Below are 22,462 nucleotides of genomic sequence, written 5' to 3' on the forward strand. Positions count from 1 at the left end.
AAGAATCTCTGATGGTTCTGTAGATTATGAGAAAGATTTTGAAGCTGATGATGAAGGAGTGACTCATGATGGAGCTGATGAAGATAACCAAACATCACCTTCACCCAGCAGAGAGGAACACCAGGAGAACAGAGACCATGAGATGAAGCAGAACCCTGACTGGGACAGCGACCCACAACATTCAGGTCAAAACGAGGTTCTGATTAATTTCGATTTCTTCATCAGTCATGTGATCAGTTCTTCATGATGTTCCTCCACTTCTTCTGTTCCTCAGAGGTGAGAAGATCCTCGTCCATCTCCTCCAGCCTCTCCAGCAGCTCCTCCAGCGATGAGGAGGAGAAAGATGAAGAACAGAAGACTAGAGTCACTGAGGAGAGTCGTGGATCAGTGGAGAAGCGGCTGATGGAGAACCCACCACAGGACCTGAATGAGACCATGCAGGGACATGATGATGAGACTGAGGACGTTGGTGATGGAGGTGATGATGATGAGAAGTATGATGAGCAGAAGGAAGGTGAGAATGAAGCTTCTGCTTAGCTTTGGTTTTTACTGTTCTCTGATAAGCAAAAGTATTGGGACTCCCTGTCTAATTATGGAACAGTTTAGGGAAGGCCCTTTTCCCTTTCTATAAAGACATGAAAACAGAGTTCCATGTTGTTCTGTAATATTTGGGACAGCTGAAGCTCTCTGAGGTCCTCGTGTCCTAATAAATGAGTTTTAAAGACTTTTATTATGTTTAATATTAAAGTGTTTATTAGAGAAGTTAAAAATCCACCCTGAGCGTCTGTGTGTGACCCGCCTGGAACAGTTTACTTCATTTTACTGTTTGTGTTTCGTTCTGCTCTGAATCTGCCCGTATCTTCAAACTTTAATAAGATTAAAACATTATAGAGCTTAAAGCTAAAATTCTACAGATTCTGTTTATTATTGTGGTATAAAAGATTGAAGATACTGAGCGCTGGTGTGTGTGAGTTTACTGTGAGTGTTTACATGATCACTATTATTATTATTATAATTAGTGCATGTTTATTATGATTCAGTGTGATGTTACTTATTATTTCTACATTATTATTATTTACTGTAATGATTTACTGAGATGATCTGTGTCATATTAGAGAACTCTAAAATAATCCAAGCAACAGGTAGATCACAAGTAGATCACAGATAGATCACAGGTAAATCACAGTGAGATTACAGATAGATTACAAGTAGATCACAGATAGATCACAGGGTGAATCCCTAATTATAATCCAGCAGTATAGGGAAGGACCAGAAACAGAAGTACACTAAACACAGGAATAAATGAACTTTATAAACCAGCATTAATTATAACATTAACAGAACTAAACATTAAAATAAAAGGTTTAATTCTACACAATAATCTTTATTAGAGCGAGGTGAACACACACTCGGTACAGTTAGTGCAGGACTACATCTGCTCCAGTCTCAGTGAGGTTTCTGCTTCAGTTTGGATGAAGCTCCGACTCTCAGTTTAGAATTAAAATGTAAATAATTTAATTTTACACACACGTGACTAACCGAACCGCCCGAAAACAATAGAAATACACAACAAACATCTAATCGAAAACTAAATCTAAATCTAGAACTATCAGAACAAACCGTTTAATATGATTCATTCTGATAAAACTGGATCTTTTACAGTCTGGATTTTTCTATCCAGATAAAAATCAGTCATTATTGAGGGTTTCCTTTTATTTTTAATTATTATTAGCAGGATAAAATTCAGCATTTATTATTTTATTGTGTTTATTATATGAAGTTTAGAGGATAAATATTGTAGAAAGACGTTTGTAACTGATTATTATCTTATTTACCAATAAATCTTTTAAACTGTGTTTTGTGTTGTTTTTTTTTGCCGTGTTGTAATCGTTGCCGTGTTGTAATCGTTGCTGTGCCGTGTGTTTGTGAACCTTCAGTCATTTATTATTTTTGATTTATTTGTGGTTTATAGTTGATTTATTGTCGTGTGATTGTTTGTATTTGTAATTGTGTGATAGTTTGTTATGAATCTGATATTTATCGGCGTGTGTTCATGTCTTCTGGTTCATGCTAACTCAAAGCTAAGTCTGTACAGGAGAAATTAGTAGAAGTGATTTTAAACACCCTTGAAGCTTCATCAGAACCTGAACTTAGTGACTCCACCACCGAGGACGAGGAACAAACGTCTGTTAGAAAGCAGCAGCACACAGGTAATGATTTTATTTATATTATTATTACATTTATTACATGTTTTAATTCTTCCTTCATTTAAATTTGAAATAAAAATGTTATTTATAAGTTTTTACTTTTAAACAGGAACTGTATTATTATTTATTCATTAATATTTATCACATTTTTATTTGTTCATGTGAATGAATGTCACCAAATATTAAAAATAAATATTTCAGGCTAAAATCAGAGACGTTTCTCCTTCAATAACAGAATTAAAGTGACGAGAACAAGATAAAATTCTTCTGTCTCTCTCTCAAAACTAAATCCGAGGAAGTGATGTCATAATGCTGCTGTTTTGTTTTTACAGAAGAAGAAGGTGACGCAGCGCAGACGGCCGAAGCTTCACGAGAAATCAGTTCTGAGAAAAATCAACCTGAACGAGAAGAAACTACAGACGGACGTCAGTCCAGCGAGAAGCTAAAACAGGAAACACACGGAACACAAGAACCTGAAATCAAAACTGAGAAAACAGAAGAGGATGGAAAGCAGGAGGTCGAGGAACCTGTGGAGGAACAAACAGAGGAGGAAGCAAAAGAGAGAGACGAAGCAAAAGGAGAATTAGAAAATACAGATACAGAATCACCAGGAACAGAAATAAATAAAAACATAGTAAACACTGAAGAACCAGAAGCCACAGCAGAGGATGAAGAGATGGACCTGAAGGAGAGAGCAGAACATCGTCCTGAAGAACAGTTTAAAAGTTCAGGTCTCAACATAAACCAGGATGTTAAGATGGACGACCCTGAAGAACCTGAGGAAGACATGGTGAACATGACTGATGGAGAATCTCCTTCTGCAACCACAGTTACTGTGAAGGTCGAGACAGAGGAAGAAGAAGCTGAAGAATGTTTAGCAGAAACTAATAATCCAGAGGAGATACAAGATAGTGCCAGAGAAGGCAACACTGATCTTAAAGAAGCAGAGGACACACCCAAAGATTTAGAAGTAAAAGATCCTGCAGTAAGTCTCAACACAAAAGATGAAGACAAAGAAGATAAAAATGAGAAAGTGGGATCTGAACATGATGAAGATGGTAGATTAGAGACAGAGATAAAGGAAGGATCAGAAACACCTGTAGAAGATCAGGTACCAGAAGCTAAAGACAAGGAAGAAAGAGAGAACAAGACCAAGCCTGAGAACTTAGATAACGAGGAAACGGTGGATGGTACAAACCAACCAGATCATGAGTCTACAAGTGAAACGTTTCTGGAGAACATTGAGGACGACAACACAGATAAAGAAGAACCCACAGCAGAACCCACAGCAGAGAACCAGCTAGAACATGAAAACATGTCTGCGAATAAAGATGAAATACGGAAGAAAGACTCTGATCCACCAGAAGAACCAGAGGTAGATAAAGAAGTTTATCAAGAGCAGATAACAGAAGCTGGTGGAGATGAAGTGAAGATACAGGGAGAGCTTCTGAATGATGAGACAGAGAAAATCAGCGGTGAAGAACAGAACGAAGATTCCAACCCAGTTCTCCAAGAAACCATGGCCAGTGGTGCAGGAGAAACATCAGAAACGGATCCACACAATGGGGACGGGATCATCAATGCCCATCAGGAAGACGTTAACAAGGAAGAGAAAGAAGAAAAATCTGAAGAAGAAACAGAAGATACTGAACAACAAGAAAATGAAGATGTTCCAGATGAGCAGCAAAAAGATACGACACCAAACATGAAATTAGAGAAAGATCTGAGCAGTGTAGAAGAGGTACAAGATGAGCAGAACTCTGGAGAGCAGGTAATCAATGATGAAGATGTAGAAGAACACCAAAATAATGAGAAACAAGAGACTGACCACAATCGCCAGCTCCAGCAAGAGACAGTAGATGAAGATGGTCAAGGTGATCAGAAAGAAGAGGCCACCCAAAGTCCAGAAATAAAGCAAGATACAAGCAGTGAAGAACACGGTGTACAAGGACAGGAACATAAGGAAGATCCTGAGAGAGAAGTGAACCAGGCAGCTACAGAAAACACAACAATTGTAGAAGATCTACAAGAAGATCAGAATGCTGGTAAACCTGATATAGAAAATTATTCTGACCAGAACACAGAAACTCAAGATACATTCATGAACGAGGAACCTGAACAAGATGAAGGAAACGCTGGAGATAATGAGAATGACGAAGAGATCATCCAAAAACTGGAAATACATCAAGAGATGGTTGATCATGATGTCAAAGATAAACAGGAAGACCATGAGAAACAAGAAGATACTGATGATATCATGAAGGTAGAGCAATACCAAACCAATGAAGAAGCTCTTCAGGATGAGCAGGAAGGTGAAGCTCATGAGAATCAAACTGAGATCAACCAAGAGATAATAAATCCAGAAGAAAGGAATGAGATGCATCTCAACAGTTTTAATAAAGATGATCAGATAGACGGAGATCATCAGAACAAAGTGGAAGGTAAAGAAGATCACCAGAGTTTTGAGGTTCCACAGGATGATCAGAACATTGGAGAACAAAGTAAAATGGCTGAATCAGAACCACCAGAGGTTGAAAGCAAAGCTGGAACTTCAGAACTGAACGTTGAAGACGTTGGTACTCCAGGGGAGGATCTAGTGAGGTTTAGCACCATCACAGAGATCATACGTGTCAATGATGCTGAAGAAACCAGGAGCGCTTCTGAAGAAGGCAGCACATCAGTGTCCAAAGAATCGCAGCTAGCGGTGAGGGAACCACCTTCAGAAATAGAGGAGGACGAGCCGGGAGTCAGAGAGAGCGCAGAACTTATCGTTGCTCCTCAGGCAGATCATGGAGATTTGGTCAGCAACTGGGTGAACGTCCACCAAGCCGCAAAGTATTTTGAGACGTTTGTGGAGCCACTGGAGGACATCAAGGGTCTCGCTGAGGACGGGACCATAAACACTGAAGCTCTGGAGACTCGGGACGTCGGTGAGAACGAGGACGCTGCAACCCTAAAGATCAACCATGAGGAGCTGAAGGACACGGCGGTGGAACGACTTCAAACTCAGACTGAAGCTCCAGAGCAGCAGAGTAAAAATAATCAGTCAGTGACGTCCATCAGGAAAATATCTGAGGAACAAGAGAGAAGTTCTGAGGCAGAGGAACGTCAGGATCTGATCATAGAGAACGTGATCAGCGCAACACCTACACCAGTGGTGACCTTTCAGATTAGTCAAGATAGCTAACGCAAAAACTATAACCATACCAATACCTCACTGATACTGGTACTGGTACTTAAACTGGTACTGATACTGACAAAACATCAACAAACTAAATAAATAAATAAATAAAGTTTAATTAGAAATTTGCAGTATAAACGACATTTTTATTCATTTGTAAAAAAATGTATTCATTTTTATATTAAGTTTAAATGAATAAAGAATTAAATGTTGTTTCCCCAAGAGGCTTAATAAAGTTTAATCTGAATTCATTGACGTTGTTCTTGTTATTAAACCAATGAATAACAAATGAATGAATGATGATGCTAATAATGCTAATGAGACTCTTACGCCTGTCCTTTATTTCTAACCTTGATTTCTTTGTCCACATAACGATCTCTTAACAGATCAGGCATCGTCCGGGCACTTGTGTAAACAATCACTGCATGTTTGTCTTGGTTAGCACTGGTTTCCTTTTGTTCATGTCTTGTGTGTGTTGTGAAATCCTGAACACTATGCTAAGCTAAAGCACATTCAAACAATAAAATATGATTTAAACTGAAGCACAAAGAATTACTGCTCTAACATAAAAATAATGAATTTACACCACAAATCATAAAATCTATTTAATATTTACACCGACATTAGTGCAGAACGATTAAACTCATCCCACAGTGACACTGACTGCAGGTTATTATTATAATATTATAATATTATTATATTATTATCACTAAACGAAGCTCAGGACTGATTCAGATGTTCTGTGTAGATTTTATATCCGTAACTGCAGGTCAGGAGGAATCTGCTGCTGCCTTAAATATTCTGCAGCACTTTGGGACACGCTCAGTTTCTTTACGTTTCTACAGGAACATTTAGTTGAATACTCGACACGCCTCCCGGAACCTTTAACTACGAGTACAGAGAGATCAGTGTGTATTAGTGTGTATCAGTGAGTGTTTCTCTTCATATCTCAAATTTTAGAAATTTAGACCCGGATTATTTACAGACCATCTTTAATCATGACGTGATCAGTTCAGCTCGAGTCTTCAAAGCTGGTGTTACTGCTGGAGTGAAACCTCACGGTGCTCATCGGATCTGAGACATAACCTACAACAGTACACACACACACACACACACACACACACGACATAACACACTGTTACACCCTGCATACACCCTGTATAAGCACTATATAAGCACTACACACACTCTCTTTACACTCTATCACAGTTCCAGCATTAATACACCGACCCCAGACCCTTCAGTATTTTCTTACAGTGCTGCTACTTTAAGGTGTGTTTAGAGGAAACAGCGGTGTGTGTGTGTGTGAGTGTGTGTGTACTTTAGGGTGTGTTCTCACCATTTCGGTCGATGGGGGGGAACTGCATGTTCCTCCTCAGTTCATCCAGTGAGGAACCCTGAGAGGAACGACGGCCATAACTGGAGGAGAAGAGAACCATAAAAACATCAGGAACATCAGGAACATCAGTCCTCACTGCAGCAGCTCCCACACAACCAACCACAAACTCATTATAATACTCTACACCAGAGTCACACCTGATTTTTACCCCATTACTGTCCTCACTGGGGTATAAACACTCATTAGTGATGTGATGGAGTTTTAATAGCTGTATTATTAGAACCAGCGTCACTGAGAAGCAGAGCGTCGTTAAATAAAGAATAAAGAACACACGGGAGTATCATAAAGACTGAATATGCAGAGTTTGTTTACCTGCACAAAATGTGTGTGTACGTGTGTGTTTCTGTCTGTGTGTGTGAGAGTGTGTATATGTGTGTGTGTGTACCTCCAGTGTGTGTTTAAAGCGTACTCCAGTTCGAACCGTGAGCGCAGAGCTGCTACGTGACTCCGCCCGGGACTCGACCGACCCAACAAACAATCAGACGACGCCGACGGTGAGAGAGAACCACTACTGTTACTGGAGGCTGGAGAGAACAACTATACACACATACACACACACACACACACACACACACACACAGGCATCATAGCAGCTTTTTAACTCCTCATATATAAATCTTCCCTGTTGTCACATCATTATTCACACAGATAGATGTAATTTTTACTCTCAGAATGAAACATTCCGGTATGTTTGTAACTCAGAGGTTTGATTTTCATTTTTAATGTTAATGAAATTTGATGATTTTATTTCATTATTTCTGAACTGAACACATGAACACGTTTCTCACCTCAACGTTCCACAAACAGTCTTCAAGTTTATTCACCACCTCAGAGAACTCGGGTCGCTCCTGATACACACACACACACACACACACACACACACACACAGAACGTTCAGTATCATCAATACTAAACCTATGCACAGTAATTAGAAATATTCACCCCCTCCCACACACACTGAATGTTTTATATGTTGTTGTGTGTACAACCCCTGGCAAAAATTATGGAATCACCAGTCTCTGAGGATGTTCCTTCAGTTGTTTAATTTTGTAGAAAAAAAGCAGATCACAGACATGACAAAAAACTAAAGGCATTTCAAATGGCAACTTTCTGGCTTTAAGAAACACTAAAAGAAATCAAGAACAATTATTGTGGTAGCCAGTAACAGTTAGATTTTTAGAACAAGCACAGGGAATAAATTATGGAATCACTCAATTCTGAGGAAAAAATTATGGAATCATGACAAACAAAATAACACTCCAACACATCACTAGTACTTTGTTGCACCACCTCTGGCTTTTATAACTGCTTGCAGTCTCTGAGGCATTGACTTAATGAGTGACAAACAGTACTCTTCATCAATCTGGCTCCAGCTTTCTCTGATTGCTGTTGCCAGATCAGCTTTGCAGGTTGGAGCCTTGTCATGGACCATTTTCTTTAACTTCCACCACAGATTTTCAATTGGATTGAGATCCAGACTGTTTGCAGGCCATGACATTGACCATATGTGTCTTTCTTCAAGGAATGTTTTCACAGATTTTGCTCTATGGCAAGATGCATTATCATCTTGAAAAATGATTTCATCATCCCCAAACATCCTTTCGATAGATGGGATAAGAAAAGTGTCCAAAATGTCAATGTAAACCTGTGCATTTATTGAAGATGTAATGACAGCCATCTCCCCAGTGCCTTTACCTGACATGCAGCCCCATATCATCAATGACTGTGGAAATTTGCATGTTTTCTTCAGACAGTCGTCTGCATAAATCTCATTAAAACGGCACCAAAAAAAAGTTCCAGCATCATCACCTTGCCCAATGCAGATTCGAGATTCATCACTGAATATGACTTTCATCCAGTCATCCACAGTCCACGATTGCCTTTCCTTAGCCCATTGTAACCTTGTTTTTTTCTGTTTAGGTGTTAGTGATGGCTTTCTTTTAGCTTTTCTGTATGTAAATCCCATTTCCTTTAGGCGGTTTCTTACAGTTCGGTCACAGACGTTGACTCCAGTTTCCTGCCATTTGTTCCTCATTTGTTTTGTTGTACATTTTCTGTTTTCAAGGCATATTGCTTTAAGTTTTCTGTCTTGACGCTTTGATGTCTTCCTTTGTCTACCAGTATGCTTGCCTTTAACCACCTTCCCATGTTGTTTGTACTTGGTCCAGGTTTTAGACACAGCTGACTGTGAACAACCAACATCTTGTGCAACACTGCGTGATGATTTACCCTCTTTAAGGAGTTTGATAATCCTCTCCTTTGTTTCAATTGACATCTCTGATGTTGGAGCCATGATTCATGTCAGTCCACTTGTTGCAACAGCTCTCCAAGGTGTGATCACTCCTTTTTACCTGCATACTAACGAGCAGCTTTAATCTGATGCAGGTGTTAGTGTTTGTAATGAAAATTTGCAGGGTGATTCCATAATTTTTTCCTCAGAATTGAGTGATTCCATAATTTATTCCCTGTGCTTGTTCTAAAAATCTAACTGTTACTGGCTACCACAATAATTTTTCTTAATTTCTTTTAGTGTTTCTTAAAGCCAGAAAGTTGCCATTTGAAATGCCTTTAGTTTTTTGTCATATCTGTGAACTGCTTTTTTTCTACAAAATTAAACAACTGAAGGAACATCCTCAGAGACTGGTGATTCCATAATTTTTGCCAGGGGTTGTAGAACTGAATGTAAATCTACAGCGAGACGCTTCAGTAAACATTTACTGATCCACACCAGCAGTTTTTATTCTGAGTTTTATTAGAATTCTGGCTGCTGCTGCTGCTGTGAGATCAAAATCTGAGTTTAGATCTTCAATCTCAAATCTGTACTTTATATTTATATTTATAAAATCAGGTTTGTAACAGTAACAACACACACACACACACACCAGTCGTGACTGACCTCAGGATTGACGTTCCAGCCCCTCATGAGCAGAGCTGACAGAGGTTTGGGGACGGAGTAACCAATAGGAGGCCGGATGTGATGATACGCCATATCGGCCGCCGCAGCCGCTGAGCTCACCACATCAAAATAAAGATAAATTCATTTATTATTGAACTCTATAAATCACTGTATAATAATAACTTTAATAATAACTATAATAATAACTATAATAAATAAACAACAATGATAATAATAATAATATCTATAATAATTATATAATAATAATAATAATATTAATAATAAATAATAATATAAATAATAATAATATTAATAATAGTAATAATAAATAATATTGTACCAGGTTTAAGGTGAGCAAAAGGAATCTCTCCAGTCAGCAGTTCCCATAAACACAGAGCGTAACTGAACATGTCGGCTTTCACTGTATAACGGGTACACTGGGTAAACACCTCCGGGGCCATCCACCTCAGATTCTACAACCAATCAATCAATACATCAATCAATCAATACGTTAATAAATTAATCAAACACCATCCACATCAGATTCTACAACCAGTAAATGCTATCAGTGCATCACACAGCTGTTTATCATTACAGATGTTGAACTCACCCCAGGCTGTTTGGTCATGTTATCTTCATCCATAGAGAGCAGGAAACGAGACTCTGAACCAAACACAAAATAATAATTAATAAAACGTTTAAACATTTACAGGAAATAAAAACACACAATCAGATAAAAGTTTATAAATGATTTATTATCTGTAAATATTTTACCTCCAAAATCTGCCACTACAGCGTGTCCGTCCTCGTACAGGAGAATATTGTGACTGTGATCATAAAGAGAAAATAAAAACAATAAATCAGTTACAGCGTCTAAACGTATCGGGGCGGCGCCACCATCTGATCCTGTAATATCAGAACCAAGAATCAGTTTCAATCAAATATTATAAAATTAATCTGAAACCTTGAAGATGAAATGATCTACCTGTTGAGGTCTCGGTGGATGATGGGCTGAGTGAGGTTGTGCAGGTACTCCATTCCTTTAGCCACATCGATAGCAATGATGAGTTTGGACTGAAGATCAATGATGCTGCACCAATCAGCACCAATCAACACAACGAGAATCAAATAGATCAAACATTTATTTTCTTATTGACTTATATATAAATGATCCAGGTTCTCTGTGATTATAATCAGAATGTACAGATGATGTACCAACACGTGAGCTTGAAGTGATAAATTATTATTATTTATTATCAAACTTTTTTTATTTTAGCTTCAGATCCACATTCCCATTCACAAGATGGCGGCGCGTTAACACGCAGCGGCCGCTCTGGGGTCGAAAAACTGTGTTTTTTTGTTGTTTTCAGAAAAAGTTTGTAAGTTTGTTTAGGACAGTTTTGTTTATAAACGTATGGAAACCACTTTTGACTCAGTTTACAACCGCCAAACACTGCTACAACTGAGGAAACAGTCAGAAACTAACCTGCGGGATGATCTGCGGCGAACTCTGCATGGACTCTGCCTACTTCGCGAACCAGGCCTACAGTCCTCGGTGTTACCTGAAGCAGGTGACCGGGGGAGGGGGCGCCGCAAGCGGTGCTCGAGGAAGCAGAAGCGTGGAAAGCGAGCCGGGGTCCGTGCTAGGCTAAAAGCTAACCCAAGCCGGCCGGCTCTACCATCGTTATTCCTCGCAAATGCATGCTCCCTGGAGAATAAACTGGACTGTATCAGACTTCAGCGAACGACCCAATGCGAGTACAGAGACTGTTGTGTTTTAATTTTCACTGAAACATGGCTTAGCGACAACATTCCAGACAGTGCCATTCAGCTAGACGGGCTAGCATCGTATCGCGCCGATAGAAATGCAGCTCAGTCCGGTAAAACACGAGGAGGAGGCGTTTGTGTTTACATTAACACCGAATGGTGCAAGGACTCTGTGCTTGTTGTGGCGTACTGTTCTCCGATGGTGGAATTTGCTATTGTTAGATGCAGATTTTTTTATTTACCACGGGAATTCACCAGCGTGCTTGTTGTCGCGGTGTATCTCCCACCCAGCGCGAACGCGAAGGAAGCATTGAGCGAACTTTACAGAGCCATCAGCGAACTGCAGACCATTCATCCAGACGGACTGTTTATTATCGCTGGGGATTTTAATCATGCAAATCTCAAGTCTGTTCTCCCTAAATTCCATCAGCATGTGGACTTTGCTACGAGAGGAGCGAACACGCTGGATAATGTTTACACGAACATTGCCGGTGCGTACCGGGCGGAGCCCCGCCCCCACCTCGGATACTCAGACCACATCTCTGTAATGCTAATCCCAGCATACAGAGCACTCGTCAGGCGCTCCAGACCTGTACAGAAACAGGTGAAAACCTGGCCAGAAGGATCCATCTCTGCTCTTCAGGACTGTTTTGAGTGCACTGACTGGGACATGTTTAGGGAGGCTGCAACATACGGCGATTACACTGATCTAGAGGAGTACACGACTTCAGTGACCTGCTACATCAGCAAGTGCATTGAGGATGTCACTACCACTAGAACCATCACTTCCAGACCCAACCAGAAGCCGTGGATGACTCCAGAGGTGCGTGCACTGCTGAGGGCCCGAGACTCCGCTTTTAAAGCAGGTGACCAGCCGGCTCTGAGAACAGCGAGAGCCAGACTGTCCCGGGCGATCCGAGAAGCAAAGCGCGCACACGGCCAGAACATCCACAGCCACTTCCAGAACAGCGGTGACACACGGCGCTTGTGGCAGGGCATCCAGGCCATCACCAACTACAGGACGACTCCACCCGTCTGTGACAGTGATGCCTCCCTTCCAGATGCGCTGAATGACTTCTACGCTCGGTTCGAGGCGCAGAACAACATGTTGGCGAGGAAGATGATCCCACCTTGTGACGACCAGGTGCTTCGTCTCACCACAGCGGACGTGAGGAGAACTCTGCACAGAGTCAACCCACGGAAGGCTTCTGGACCAGACAACATTCCTGGCCGAGTGCTCAAGGGATGTGCAGACCAGCTGGCAGATGTATTCACTGACATCTTCAACATCTCCCTGAGCAGCGCCATCGTTCCAACGTGCCTCAAGACGACCACCATCGTACCCGTGCCAAAGAAGTCATCCGTGTCATGCTTCAATGACTATCGTCCCGTAGCACTCACGCCTATCATCACAAAGTGCTTCGAGAAACTAGTCATGAGGCATATTAAGACCCTACTGCCTCCCACCATGGACCCACTGCAGTTTGCGTACCGTCCTAACCGCTCAACGGACGACGCCATATCCACCACACTTCACCTGGCTTCTACACACCTGGACAGAAAGAACACTTACGTCAGGATGCTGTTCATAGACTTTAGCTCAGCATTCAACACCATCATTCCTCAGCATCTAATTGGAAAGCTGAGCACGCTGGGCCTGAACACCTCTCTCTGCAACTGGATCCTGGACTTCTTGACTGAGAGACCTCAGTCCGTCCGGATCGGTAAGAACACCTCCAGCACCACCACACTGAGCACCGGCGCTCCCCAAGGCTGTGTGCTCAGTCCACTGCTGTTTACTCTGCTTACGCACGACTGTACAGCAATGCACAGCTCGAATTCCATCGTTAAGTTTGCAGACGACACAACTGTGGTGGGACTCATCAGCAACAATGATGAGTCAGCGTACAGAGAGGAGGTACAACATCTAACGGACTGGTGCCAAGTCAACAACCTGTCTCTGAATGTGGATAAAACCAAAGAGATGGTCATTGACTTTAGAAAGACACTGAGGGACCACTCCCCACTGCACATCGACGGCTCATCTGTTGAGATCGTCAAGAGCACCAAATTTCTCGGTGTTCATCTGGAGGAGAATCTCACCTGGACCCTTAACACCAGTTCCATCAGCAAGAAAGCCCAGCAGCGTCTCTACTTTTTGAGAAGACTGAGGAAAGCTCATCTGCCACCCCCCATTCTCACCACGTTCTACAGAGGAACAATCGAGAGCATCCTGAGCGGCTGCATCACTGTCTGGTTCGGAAATTGTACTGCGTCGGACCGCAGGACTCTCCAGCGAGTAGTGAGGACAGCTGAAAAGATCATCGGGGTCGCTCTTCCATCTCTCACGGACATTTTTAACACCCGCTGCATCCGCAAAGCTCTCAGCATTGTGGACGATCCAACCCATCCATCACATGGACTTTTTACTCTGCTCCCGTCTGGGAGACGATACCGCAGCATCCGGACTAACACAACCAGACTGTGTAACAGTTTTATCCCTCAAGCAATCAGACTTCTAAACTCAGGACTGTAACAATTTCCTCCGGAAATTTTCTGCTGCCACACACTGATCTGTATTGACTGTTACTTGCATTTTTGACTGTTACTTGCATTTTTGACTGTTACTTGCATTTTTGACTGTTACTTGCATTTTTGCACACCTCCTGGAAATGCACAATAATTTCTGCACCTTACTTGTATTTTGCACCATATTTACTTTTTAGGCACCTTATCTGCATTGCCAATTTTACGCTGCTAATGTACAACATGTCACTACCTCATGAACCATTGTACCATCTATTCACCATCATGTACTAACACTTGTCTTTAGTCCTGTCTTCTAATTACTTGTTTAGATTAGGGATAATTAGGAATATCTTTTGTAGTTATTTATTATAGGATTTTTTGTATTATTGTTGTATTTACAGTGTTTTGTATTGTCTTGCACTTTTTGTACCGTGTTACACCGTGATCCTAGAGGAACGCTGTTTCGTTTCAATACGTACTTGTATGTAGCTGAAATGACAATAAAACCTCTCTGACTCTGACTCTGACTCTGACATCAGTACTAAACCTCAGACCTGATTCTGATCCCCCGGCTCCGTTTATTGGGGTGTATTAGGGTGTACTGGGGTGTGTCAGGGTGTGTATATTTTGGGAGGGGGTTTGTGTAGGTGCTGGTGCACCGTTCTCACCGTTTCTGTTCGTGGAGCAGCGAGAATAACGATCCTCCGGCTACGTACTGAGTCACGATAGCGAACTGACTCGGATCGTCCAGACAGGCGCCAACGAAGGAAATAACACACGGGTGATTCAGCCGGCACAGGATGGAGACCTCCCGGCAAAACATGTCCGTGTCTGACTTAGAGCAGTACGTGTTCGCTCGGTACCTGCATACAAATATATAATTAAATATTAAATATAAGAAATAAAAGAAACACTCAAGAGATTCTGTTCATTATATGAGTGAAGTGTCGCCCCCAGCTGTGTTTTAATTAGTGGTCATCATCACCCCACCACTGTTACATCATCACCCCTCTGCTGTTACATCATCACCCCACCACTGTTACATCATCACCCCTCTGCTGTTACATCATCACCTCACCACTGTTACATCATCACCCCTCTGCTGTTACATCATCACCCCACCACTGTTACATCATCACCCCTCTGCTGTTACATCATCACCCCACCACTGTTACATCATCACCCCTCTGCTGTTACATCATCACCCCACCACTGTTACATCATCACCCCTCTGCTGTTACATCATCACCCCACCACTGTTACATCATCACCCCTCTGCTGTTACATCATCACCCCACCGCTGTTACATCATCACCCCTCTGCTGTTACATCATCACCCCACCACTGTTACATCATCACCCCACCACTGTTACATCATCACCCCTCTGCTGTTACATCATCACCCCACCACTGTTACATCATCACCCCTCTGCTGTTACATCATCACCCCACCACTGTTACATCACCCCTCTGCTGTTACATCATCACCTCACCACTGTTACATCATCACCCCTCTGCTGTTACATCATCACCCCACCACTGTTACATCATCACCCCTCTGCTGTTACATCCTCACCCCACCACTGTTACATCATCACCCCTCTGCTGTTACATCATCACCCCACCACTGTTACATCATCACCCCTCTGCTGTTACATCATCACCCCACCACTGTTACATCACCCCTCTGCTGTTACATCATCACCTCACCACTGTTACATCATCACCCCTCTGCTGTTACATCCTCACCCCACCACTGGTACATCATCACCCCTCTGCTGTTACATCATCACCTCACCACTGTTACATCATCACCCCTCTGCTGTTACATCATCACCCCACCACTGTTACATCATCACCCCTCTGCTGTTAAATCATCACCCCACCACTGTTACATCATCACCCCACCACTGTTACATCATCACCCCTCTGCTGTTACATCATCACCCCTCTGCTGTTACATCATCACCCCACCACTGTTACATCATCACCCCTCTGCTGTTACATCATCACCCCACCACTGTTACATCATCACCCCTCTGCTGTTACATCACCCCACCACTGTTACATCATCACCCCTCTGCTGTTACATCATCACCCCACCACTGTTACATCATCACCCCTCTGCTGTTACATCATCACCCCACCACTGTTACATCATCACCCCTCTGCTGTTACATCACCCCACCACTGTTACATCATCACCCCTCTGCTGTTACATCATCACCCCACCACTGTTACATCATCACCCCTCTGCTGTTACATCATCACCCCACCACTGTTACATCATCACCCCTCTGCTGTTACATCATCACCCCACCACTGTTACATCATCACCCCTCTGCTGTTACATCATCACCCCACCACTGTTACATCATCACCCCACCACTGGTACATCATCACCCCTCTGCTGTTACATCATCACCCCACCACTGTTACATCATCACCCCTCTGCTGTTACATCATCACCCCACCACTGTTACATCATCACCCCTCTGCTGTTACATCATCACCCCACCGCTGTTACATCATCACCCCTCTGCTGTTACATCATCACCCCACCGCTGTTACATCATCACCCCTCTGCTGTTACATCATCACCCCACCACTGTTACATCATCACCCCTCTGCTGTTACATCATCACCCCACCACTGTTACATCATCACCCCTCTGCTGTTACATCATCACCCCACCACTGTTACATCATCACCCCTCTGCTGTTACATCATCACCCCACCACTGTTACATCATCACCCCACCACTGTTACATCATCACCCCACCGCTGTTACATCATCACCCCTCTGCTGTTACATCATCACCCCTCTGCTGTTACATCATCACCCCTCTGCTGTTACATCATCACCTCACTGCTGTTCCATCATCACCCCTCTGCTGTTACATCATCACCTCACTGCTGTTACATTATCACCCCACCACTGTTACATCATCACCTCATCACTGTTACATCACCCCTCTGCTGTTCCATCATCACCCCTCTGCTGTTACATCATCACCCCTCTGCTGTACTCACCGCTTGATGGCGACGATTTTGTTGCGACACTTTCCTTTATAAACTTTCCCAAACGATCCTGTAAATGTGAAGGAATATTTCAGACTTTTTTTTTAACAGAACTTTGTGAATCTGTTTCGATGGTGGGATGTGAACCTCACCCGAACCGATAATCTCATGAAACTCCAGTTCTGAGAGCTGAAGGTGGAAGTGAGATGGTAGACTGGCTCTTAGCAGGAGAATATCAGCTTTCTCTGTACAAACACGAGGGATTAATTACTCAACACAAACTGAAGTTGAGAGTTTTAATTCTGATCCTGCTGACACAGATTTTATAAACAACCTGAAATACATGATGATGATTTTGAGGAACATTTTAGCTGGTATCATTACAGCAAAATCAAACAACAACTTGTGGACACTTTACACTTCACCAGTCATAAACAGTCCAATCATGAACATGACCCGAACTTCCTGCTCTTAATTGTTTTCTGCTTATATACCAGCGGAACCGTCATTACCGTTTTGAGTGGAGCCCTACAGGTGGATAGACTCTGGATTCAGGTTACGTACGTTAATGGTGTGGCTGTCATTTTACAGCCACCCCTGGTTTTTACTGAGTTCCTCTGTCTTTAGAGATCACAGGTCATCACACACTGGTGGAGTGAGTAGCGGCGTCACTCAGTTTAATCTCTTATCTCATTTTCCTGTTTGGTTGTTCGTTGGTTGTGTGGAGGTTGTCTGATGGTTGTGTGGAGGTTTGTTTTGAAGATGTGTAAATATTTTTTCTTTAGGGGGGGTTAGAGGGGTTCAGGGGTTAGAGTAGTTTAGTGGAACTTAAATAAAGTTTAAAATGCTTTTAATAAATATATTTTTTTAATATAAAATGACAAGGTTTTATAAATAATATAAAATAAAATAGTTTCTTTTTTTACCTTTGGTCATGTTTTTGATTTTTCCCAGTGGAGATGGAACAGAAACGTAAGATCCATCTGCATTTATACAAAAATAAAGCTGAATTTATTCTTATTATTCACACGTCACAATCACATGATTTAGTGAAAATATAAATGAACCTCATTTTACAAACAGCTCAGATAAATCACCACATAATTTAAATGTAGTGTAAAAATGGTCTGATGTATAAAAACCATTTAAACTTATTGAATAAAAATACAATTTAAAAGTGGAATTAAAGCTGCTGCTGATATCTGATGGAACTTGAGAGGAACTAAAGGTGTACTGATTGCTGTGAGTGGTGCACCTCCTGCTGGTTGGGAGTACTCATTACAGGGTGAATCCTCCAGGGGGCGCTTGTAGTGTTTCAGTAAGGTGACGATGGCATCATGACCTACAGAGAAAATCCATCAGAATGATTCTACTGACTTTAGTTCCTAATATAAAATTCATTATGTGAACATTTAGTGACACTTAATTTAAAAGGTTTTTTACATTAATAACACATTTATAATCATCACACTGAGGATCCTATAAAGGTTTATATCTGAATAATCAATGTTTGATTTACATTTCAAATTGGGCACTAAGGGGATTAAATTCTTAGTTTTCAGACTTCATCAGTTCTGCTCTAGTTTATTATACCGTGTTATATTAACGATGAGCTGCTGATGTGATGATTAATCACTTCTTATTCATTAACGTTATTGATTGTATTAGCAGTGTGTGTGTGTGTGTGTGTGTGTGTGTGTGTGTGTGTGTGTGTGTTGATCTGAACCTTTCTCGTACGCCCACATCAGACACGTCTGCTCGTCTTTCTCTCCGCTGGATCGACTCGGATCACTCGCCACCAGGTTCATATCAGCTCCGTGATCCAACAGGAACTGAACCAGCCGGATGTGTCCATGGAAACAGGCACTGTGAAGACCTGGACCAGGACCATCCACATGATCAGGATGTTTAACATGTCAGGGTGCTTAAATTCTGATTTCTGATCTGAATGTTGATTTAAACTTTACTCACCTGTGTGACTGTCTCGGCCCTGATGGTTGATGCTAATAGCGTTCTGGTTTATCAGGAACTTCACCATCTCCAGATCTTTACCGAACGTACAGGCACTACAGAGAGCAGGAACATCAGATAAAGATTATAAATCAATAAATATAAAATAACGAGGTGATAATTATTCTTAATAAGCTCAGAGTGAAACATGAATAACAGCACCGTGTCCCTCAGCAGCCCAGAATAAGTAAATAATAATAATAATAAATAATAATAATAATAGTAATAATAATAAATCAGTTCAGCAGGTTTTTATACACAGAAATCAGAAGCTTGTGGGTTTAAATCTGAGGTACCTGTGGAACGCTGTTTCACTGAAGATGTTCTCCTTACAGAGACTCTCGGTTCCAGTGAGCTGAACCAGCTCCTTCACCACCTCCAACTTCCCGTTATAACAGGCCCTGCTCAAAAATATACAAAATATACACACCTGTACACACCCCTCACAAAACACACACACCTGTACACACGCCTCACTAAATACACACACCTGTACACACCCCTCACTAAATACACACACACCTGTACACACGCCTCACTAAATACACACACCTGTACACACCCCTCACTAAATACACACACCTGTACACACCCCTCACTAAATACACACACACCTGTACACACCCCTTACTAAATACACACACACACCTGTACACACGCCTCACTAAATACACACACCTGTACACACCCCTCACTAAGTACACACACCTGTACACACCCCTCACTAAATACACACACCTGTACACACCCCTCACTAAATACACACACACCTGTACACACGCCTCACTAAATACACACACCTGTACACACCCCTCACTAAATACACACACCTGTACACACCCCTCACTAAATACACACACCTGTACACACCCCTCACTAAATACACACACACCTGTACACACCCCTTACTAAATACACACACACCTGTACACACGCCTCACTAAATACACACACCTGTACACACCCCTCACTAAATACACACACCTGTACACACCCCTCACTAAATATACACACCTGTACACACCCCTCACTAAATACACACACCTGTACACACCCCTCACTAAATACACACACCTGTACACACGCCTCACTAAATACACACACCTGTACACACCCCTCACTAAATACACACACCTGTACACACCCCTCACTAAATACACACACCTGTACACACCCCTCACTAAATATACACACCTGTACACACCCCTCACTAAATACACACACCTGTACACACCCCTCACTAAATACACACACCTGTACACACCCCTCACTAAATACACACACCTGTACACACCCCTCACTAAATACACACACACCTGTACACACGCCTCACTAAATACACACACCTGTACACACCCCTCACTAAATATACACACCTGTACACACCCCTCACTAAATACACACACCTGTACACACCCCTCACTAAATACACACACCTGTACACACCCCTCACTAAATACACACACCTGTACACACCCCTCACTAAATACACACACACCTGTACACACCCCTCACTAAATATTCACACCCCTATATTATGATCTACACTCAGCTGCTGACTCTACAGAGTTATTAAATGAATAATAAATGATTCGGAGCTGAGAGGCGTGTACGACTCTATGATGGTTCGAGGTTTTGGGACTCACAGGTGAAGCGGTGTGTCTCCGTAGATGTTGACAGAATGTGGTTGGGTGCTGAAGTTTCCTCTCAGCAGGAATCGTACGACCTCGTGGTGTCCAAACCGAGCACAGAAGTGCAGAGGAACGTGATCTTCATTATCTTGAACATTCACTACAAACAAATAAACTAACGTTTATTTTCTGAATGTGATTAATAAATGTCGACGTGATTTTAATTGGTGATTTAATGAACTTTGTTCCCTCACCCTCGGTTTTTCCTCTGTCCTCCATCAGTAGTTGAACAATGGTGAGGAAACCTTTAGCTGCAGCCAGATGAAGCGGCCGGTCGCCGACCTCACCGCTAATGTTTACATCAGCTCCAAACTTCAGCAACAGCTTACAAACCTGCACTTGTCCACAGAACACACACACACACACACACATATATACACACACACACACACATATATACACACACACATATATACACACACATATACACACACACACACACACACATATATACACACACACATATATACACACACACACATATATACACACACACACACACACACACACACATATATACACACACACACATATACACACACCACACACACATACATACACACACACATATACACACACACACACATATACACACACACACACATACACACACACACACATATATACACACACACATACACACACCACACACACACATATATACACACACACATACCATACACACACCACACACACATATACACACACACCACACACACACACATACCATACATACACACACACACACACTATACAAATTTGCTAAAGAGAATCAGACACTTGTACATGTAGTGTAAGATTTAACATCATTAGTGACCTGTTCATGACCGTAGTAAGCTGCTATGTGCAGGGGGGTGAAAAACACGGCGTCCTGAACATTCACGTACGCTCCATGCTGTAGAAGAATGTCCACAGCCTTCAATAAAAACACCAAACACACACTTTCATTTTCTAATAACACCCTCATAACCTTAACACAACCATCACACAACCTCCACGTAACCTCCACACATCACACAACCTCCACACAACCCTCATAACCTTAACACAACCATCACACAACCTCCACATAACCTCCACACAACATCACACAACCTCCACACGACCCTCTTAACCTTAACACAACCATCACACAACCTCCACGTAACCTCCACACAACCATCAAAACCTCCACACAACCATCACCATGAACCCACCTCATGATGACCTGCAACCGTGGCGATGTGGAGAGCGGTCAGAGCTCCGAACCCAACCTGCTGGATGTCAGCACCACCATGCAGAAGCTCCGTCACCAGCTCCGCACTGTCCTGTTCATACAGAGAGAGAGAGAGAGAGAGAGAGAGAGAGAGAGAGAGAGACAGAGAGAGAGAGAGAGAGAGAGACAGAGAGAGAGACAGAGAGAGAGAGAGAGAGAGAGACAGAGAGAGAGAGAGAGAGAGAGAGAGAGAGAGAGAGACAGAGAGAGAGACAGAGAGAGAGAGACAGAGACAGAGAGAGAGAGAGAGAGAGACAGAGACAGAGAGAGAGAGAGAGAGAGAGAGAGACAGAGAGAGACAGAGAGAGAGAGAGAGAGAGAGAGAGACAGAGAGAGACAGAGAGAGAGAGAGACACTACATACATTTCATTCATACTAACACCTAAGCTGACTTGTACTTACTAACTAATGCTGTCATTCATTTCTTTAAAAAAACAAAACACTTTGGTTCTAACAGGTTTGAGCAGATTTGTGTTCTTGGACTGTTTTACTTAATCAAGAGTAAT

At 42.2% G+C, this 22,462-nt stretch overlaps 2 protein-coding genes across 2 annotated transcripts in view; one reads left to right on the forward strand and one right to left on the reverse strand.

The window, feature by feature from the left end:
* Positions 1-5,610, forward strand: part of erich3 (glutamate-rich 3) — a 13,281-nt gene extending 7,671 nt beyond the window's left edge. Inside the window, exons 10-13 of the mRNA XM_062998216.1 lie at positions 24-185; positions 275-514; positions 2,082-2,210; positions 2,540-5,610. Coding sequence (XP_062854286.1) covers positions 24-185; positions 275-514; positions 2,082-2,210; positions 2,540-5,394 — 3,386 coding nt within the window. The 3' untranslated portion in view covers positions 5,395-5,610. The remainder of the gene's footprint in view (positions 1-23; positions 186-274; positions 515-2,081; positions 2,211-2,539) is intronic.
* tnni3k (TNNI3 interacting kinase) lies at positions 5,610-21,118 on the reverse strand. Its single transcript, XM_062999611.1, has 19 exons — positions 20,896-21,118; positions 20,657-20,801; positions 19,307-19,411; positions 18,972-19,066; positions 18,727-18,876; positions 18,256-18,342; positions 17,927-17,983; positions 17,153-17,245; positions 17,013-17,070; positions 14,648-14,842; positions 10,669-10,773; positions 10,458-10,510; positions 10,294-10,346; positions 10,024-10,156; positions 9,684-9,793; positions 7,576-7,635; positions 7,173-7,324; positions 6,728-6,807; positions 5,610-6,474 (listed from the first exon to the last, which is right to left on the reverse strand). The coding sequence occupies exons 1-19, from the start codon at positions 21,071-21,073 to the stop codon at positions 6,401-6,403; spliced, it is 1,983 nt and encodes a 660-aa protein (XP_062855681.1). The 5' UTR covers positions 21,074-21,118; the 3' UTR covers positions 5,610-6,400.
* Between the last annotated feature and the right edge of the window lie 1,344 nt (positions 21,119-22,462).

Source organism: Trichomycterus rosablanca, chromosome 7, assembly GCF_030014385.1.
Source record: "Trichomycterus rosablanca isolate fTriRos1 chromosome 7, fTriRos1.hap1, whole genome shotgun sequence".
Taxonomy (NCBI): domain Eukaryota; kingdom Metazoa; phylum Chordata; class Actinopteri; order Siluriformes; family Trichomycteridae; genus Trichomycterus; species Trichomycterus rosablanca.